This window comes from Fulmarus glacialis, unplaced genomic scaffold (genome assembly GCF_000690835.1).
Source record: "Fulmarus glacialis isolate BGI_N327 unplaced genomic scaffold, ASM69083v1 scaffold31769, whole genome shotgun sequence".
Classification (NCBI taxonomy): Eukaryota; Metazoa; Chordata; class Aves; order Procellariiformes; family Procellariidae; genus Fulmarus; species Fulmarus glacialis.
The window spans coordinates 13,258-18,822 of record NW_009233118.1 but is presented as its reverse complement, the minus strand read 5'-3'; the positions used below and the strand labels follow the sequence as shown (position 1 = coordinate 18,822).

General features: G+C 52.4%; 1 protein-coding gene across 1 annotated transcript; it reads left to right on the top strand.

Moving 5' to 3' along the window:
- Nucleotides 1-8: 8 nt before the first annotated feature.
- Nucleotides 9-5,303, top strand: PCDH19 (protocadherin 19; the record flags this gene model as incomplete). The annotated part of the gene is given in 3 exon segments (XM_009585214.1): nt 9-567; nt 570-1,965; nt 4,976-5,303. Coding segments are annotated over 3 exon segments (2,283 nt in total), but the record flags the coding sequence as incomplete, so codon positions are not given.
- Nucleotides 5,304-5,565: the final 262 nt, after the last annotated feature.

Sequence of the window (5,565 nt, the reverse complement as noted above, 5' to 3'; positions counted from 1 at the left end):
TCCGGGTGGTCTCCAACTCGGCCCCCCACCTGGTGGACATCAGCCCCGGGTCGGGGCTGCTGGTGACCAAGCAGAAGATTGACCGGGACCTGCTGTGCCGGCAGAGCCCCAAGTGCGTCATCTCGCTGGAGGTGATGTCCAGCTCCATGGAGATCTGCGTGATCAAGCTGGAGATCAAGGACCTCAACGACAACGCGCCCAGCTTCCCCACTGACCAGATTGAGCTGGAGATCTCAGAGACGGCCAGCCCCGGCACCCGGGTGCCGCTGGAGAGTGCCTACGACCCGGACTCGGGCAGCTTCGGTGTGCAGAGCTATGAGATCACCCCCAACGACCTCTTCGGGCTGGAGACGAAGACGCGGGGCGATGGGTCCCGCTTTGCCGAGCTGGTGGTGGAGAAAAGCCTGGACCGCGAGACCCAGTCCCACTACAGCTACGTGATCACGGCGCTGGACGGTGGTGACCCGCCCAACTTCGGCACGGTGGAGCTCAGCATCCGCGTCATCGACTCCAATGACAACAACCCGCTCTTTGAGGAGCCGGCCTACACTGTCAGCGTGCCTGAAAACGCCCGCCGGGTACGCCAGTCATCCGCCTCAACGCCTCCGACCCAGATGAGGGCACCAACGGCCAGGTCCTCTACTCTTTCCACAGCTACGTCTCTGAGCAGGCCCGGGAGCTCTTCCAAATCGACCCCCAGAGCGGCCTCATCACAGTGAGCGGTGCCATCGACTACGAGGAGGGTCACGTCTACGAGCTGGACGTGCAGGCCAAGGACTTGGGGCCTAACTCCATCCCTGCCCATTGCAAAGTGACCATCAGCGTCCAGGATGCCAATGACAACCCACCCCTCATCAACCTGCTCTCCGTCAACAGCGAGCTGGTGGAGGTGAGCGAGAACGCCCCACCAGGGTACGTCATCGCCCTGGTGCGAGTCTCGGACCGTGACTCCGGGGCCAATGGGCGGGTGCAGTGTAAGCTCCTGGGCAACGTGCCTTTTCGTCTCCAGGAGTACGAGAGCTTCTCCACCATCCTGGTGGATGGGCGGCTGGACCGGGAGCAGAGGGACCAGTACAACCTCACCATCCAAGCCAAGGACAATGGCATCCCCTCCCTGCAGGCCACCAAGTCCTTCACTGTCAAGATTACCGATGAGAATGACAACCATCCCCACTTCTCCAAGCCCTATTACCAGGTCATCGTGCAGGAGAACAACACCCCGGGGGCCTACCTCCTCTCAGTCTCGGCCAGGGACCCTGACCTGGGCCTCAATGGCAGTGTCTCCTACCAGATCGTGCCCTCCCAAGTCAGGGACATGCCTGTCTTCACCTATGTCTCCATCAACCCCAACTCTGGAGATATCTATGCTTTGAGGTCCTTCAATCATGAACAGACGAAGGCCTTCGAGTTCAAGGTCTTGGCAAAAGACGGGGGTAATCCCTCTCTGCAGAGCAATGCCACCGTCAGGGTGATCGTCCTGGACGTCAATGACAACACCCCCGTGATCACAGCCCCGCCACTGGTCAACGGGACCGCGGAGGTGTACATCCCCAGGAACGCAGGAGTCGGCTACTTGGTGACGGTGGTCAAGGCAGACGACTATGATGAGGGTGAAAATGGCAGACTTTCCTACGAAATGGTGGAAGGAGACAGAGGATTTTTTGAGATAGATCAGGTCAATGGAGAGATAAGGACCACCAGAGCCTTTGGGGAGAACGCAAAGGCAGCCTACGAGCTGATCGTGGTGGCTCACGACCATGGAAAAACATCTCTCTCGGCTTCTGCCTTGATTTTGATATACCTGTCTCCAGCCCTGGATGCCCAGGAGTCCATAGGATCTGTTAACCTCTCCCTGATTTTCATTATTGCCCTGGGGTCTATCGCAGCCATTCTTTTTGTCACCATGATCTTTGTGGCAGTCAAGTGCAAAAGGGATAACAAGGAAATCAGGACCTATAACTGCAGGTAAAGACATCTTTGTTTCTGTGCACCTGCTGGGTCTGCTTTGATTTTTGCCATTACAGTTACTTTTCCATTTGCTGCTGTATATTGGGGGGGGCTGATGTTAAATTTGCTTTAGGAACAGCAGTGAGGTTCGCGTCCCTCTAAGGAAATTTCCTGCAAAGCTTTAAAAAATTGTTCTCTGGGAGGAGAGGAGAAATCCCTGCCGAGTAACGAATCGACTTAATTGTGCGGCTTGACAATCTGTTGCAGCATCCCTGATTTTACGCTCTTCGTCGCAGAGAGTGGGGGGAGAACAGTTTTATAGCGGCATGGCTGGTTCCCCTGGGCAGCCCCCCGTCCCCAGCGCAGCTCCCCGGGCTCGCGAGGGGGGAACCCCCCCCAGCCCACCGCAACATCCCCGCAGCAGACGGGGCGAGCGGCCGCGGTGGCATCCGTAAACCCTCGCTCGCCGTTCAAAAGAGCTATTGTGTGCCCGATGCAGCTCCTCGCCACGGCTGACGGTGGGGCCAAGCGGATAAAATAGTGTCCCCCCCGATGCCCCGCTCCAGCAGCCGGCGCGGCCGGTTGGGCTGGGAGCGATGGGGTGAGGGAGGATTTTTGCAGCGCTGCGTTATTTTGCCCTGGCTGAATGCGTGCTCCCGGGTCCGAAATGCCGGAGGGGAGGTCAGCCCCGCGCCCGGAGCCGGTGAAAGGCTGATAGGGGAAATCCAGTCCCCTGAATATGTAACAGCCTGGCGATTATTGTCTCTCTTTTACTATTCTCTGTGTTACACAAGTTAGGAGACAAATGCTAACCACACATGAATATCAATCAGATGCCATAAAAGAGCAGCTGCAATGCCTCATAAATGGTTTAATCCTGTTACTAGTGAAATAGCCATGACTTCTCCATTCCTTCGGCACCGAGTCGCTTCAGAGGGGAGGGATGGAAATTAATTTTGCTCTACCTTGGAAACGCACGCTGGCCCCCGGCAATTCTGCGGCGCAGGGGGATGTGTGGTCTTTAAAGTTTTATTTACGCAGAAATAATGCCGGAGAGTTCGGTTTTTACACCCCATTTTCACAGCGTTTCTAAGCCTTCTTGCTCGTTGGGGGAAAAATCATCTGCAAATAAAGGTCGGTCTGTGCTGTATTATGGGATGTCTAGCTTCAAGTGAAAGCTCGTATACCAGATTTCTTGCCAGCTCAGCCCATTAAATGAGAATAGGACCTGAATGGATAAAAATCATGTTGTGGTGGTGCCCCTAACAGCTTCACACGTATGTATAAACCCTGGGTTTACTGTGATGGCTTAGGGATTAATGAAGTGCAGTTTAATTAAATAATTGGTCAATAGAGAAAGGACAGCAAAATGAATGCCTGCAGGAAATAATTGGGCTCTCGCATTGCCAAACTTAAACATTTAGGTAAACAAAACAATTAAAGCTTCATCAAGCATTGTTAGACGAGTCAGCAGCATATAGATTGTTGGCACAACAGAAATCCCTGCCTTCCCCTGATTTATTTGCGCGCTCAGGGGGATGCACGGGCTGTTACCAGTGTGCATCTGAGCAGGAGAAGTCAGCTGCAGAGGTAGAGAAGCACCAGGTAGGCTCGGCAGCGGCTGTGACCGTGGGGCACCCTCCCTCGCTGGGTGCGTGCGTTTAGGCTTTGCCAGTGCCTTATTTTAGAGGTTCTTCACAACAGCTGCTGGAGAGTCTTCATAAAATGTGTTAATTTATGAGGCACGTAAGGTTATATGAGAGCTGTTCGACTTGGTGGCATTTTCATGCTCAGGCAATTAGCTTCCTGGAACAAGAATATTTATCCAATATTTGCCTTTCTAGATAAACTGTATTATTTATTCATCCCATTATTTCTGTTGCAGCTATTGGATTTTTTTTTCTTTTTTTTTTTTTTTTAATGCTGTTATCATAACAGAAAGAGGAGCAAAGTCCTGACTTTCAAATGTGTGTTTCTGACTGTGGGTAGCATTTGATGTGCTTCCCTGGGAAATACTGAGCTGCCCAGCGCTGTGCATGCACAGATTCATCTGTGGGGCATTGGCTGGGGCTGTGTTGCTCCCTATGGAAAGAGGAGCCACAGTCACTCTGAGCCAAGCATACCCAGTTAATGCAAGGTGCAGTCGTATTTGTCATTATTTGCTCGGGTGGTGTTTTACGATAACTTTTTTCCTCGGGTGTTTTGCGAAAGGCATTCAAGGCACTTCATCAGTTGATTCTTTTGGCAGGTGGAAAGCAAAGAGGGAAAGAAAGGCAGAGAAAAACAAGCTTGCAGTAAAAAAAAAAAAAAAGGTCAAAAAGGATCATTTCTCGTTCAAAACACAGTTGTTGTTCTCCGATTTCTAGAAGACGAAAGCATTTCCCAGCAGAAGGGGGTGTGCGTGTCGGGGGGTGAGGAAGGAATAGGATGCGGTTGGAGAATAGATTTTGAGTTATCAGGTGTTATCAGGAGATAGTCAAAATACCAGCAGTTTGGATAAAGCATTAATAAACAAACAGCCTTTGGAGTGTGAGAGAATAGAGCTTGCCAGCTAGGACTGCTTCTGGGTCTGCCTTATTTACTGCTATGGAAAATGAACTCGGAAAAAAATGCACTATTCATTTTGAATTTTCATTACGGGGACCAAATTAAATCACTTTTAAAATCCTTATTATGCATGGAAATGAATGCAGGTACCCTTTTCAGTTCATGGATTTTAACATCTCCATTTTTCTCTTCTGCAGGCTGGACTTTACTCCTAGTAACTAAATATCAGCAATTATAAACACTAGAGAAAAACAGAGGCATTCTCCCTTCCCATTATTTTTCATATTTGGCCTGAAAGCGTTATACATACGAAAATAAGCTAAAGACCGTGTTGTGCCACCAGACCCAAAACATGACGTAATGTGCATGACTAAGAAGCCTACACAGAGATGGGGGCCAAGCCCTCCGGGTTTCTGCATGTGTATTTAGCGGGGCAGGGTTCGGGATGCTCTCAGCTAGTGATTTTCCTTCTGTCCCCCAGAATCGCAGAATACTCCTATGGACATCAAAAGAAGTCAAGCAAGAAGAAGAAAATCAGCAAGAATGATATCCGCCTGGTACCGCGGGACGTGGAAGAGACAGATAAAATGAACGTTGTGAGTTGCTCCTCTCTCACTTCGTCCCTCAACTACTTCGACTACCACCAGCAGACCCTGCCGCTGGGCTGCCGCCGCTCCGAAAGCACCTTCCTCAACGTGGAAAGCCAGAACAACAGGAACGCCGGCTCCAACCACATTTACCATCACACCTTCACGGGGCAGAGCCCCCAGCAGCCCGACCTCATCATCAACGGGATGCCGCTGCCGGAGGTGAGTGCGGGCGGGCAGCCCGCGCCCCTGGGGCATCGCTAACAGCTTTGCACGTGGACCGCGGCGTGCGGGTCCGTTGGTGTCAGCGCTGCCGAAACGAGCGTCGAGCAAACAGGCAGTGGTGGTTTCCGTGTGTCCGGCACCCCGGGGCGAGGGAGCGATGGAGGACGGGCAGGGGTGAGCGGTGGGCACCCAGCTTGTGTGTTCTGGGGCAGCCCCGACACGTGGTTGGGGGTGGAGGGTTTACGCCCAGACACCGCAG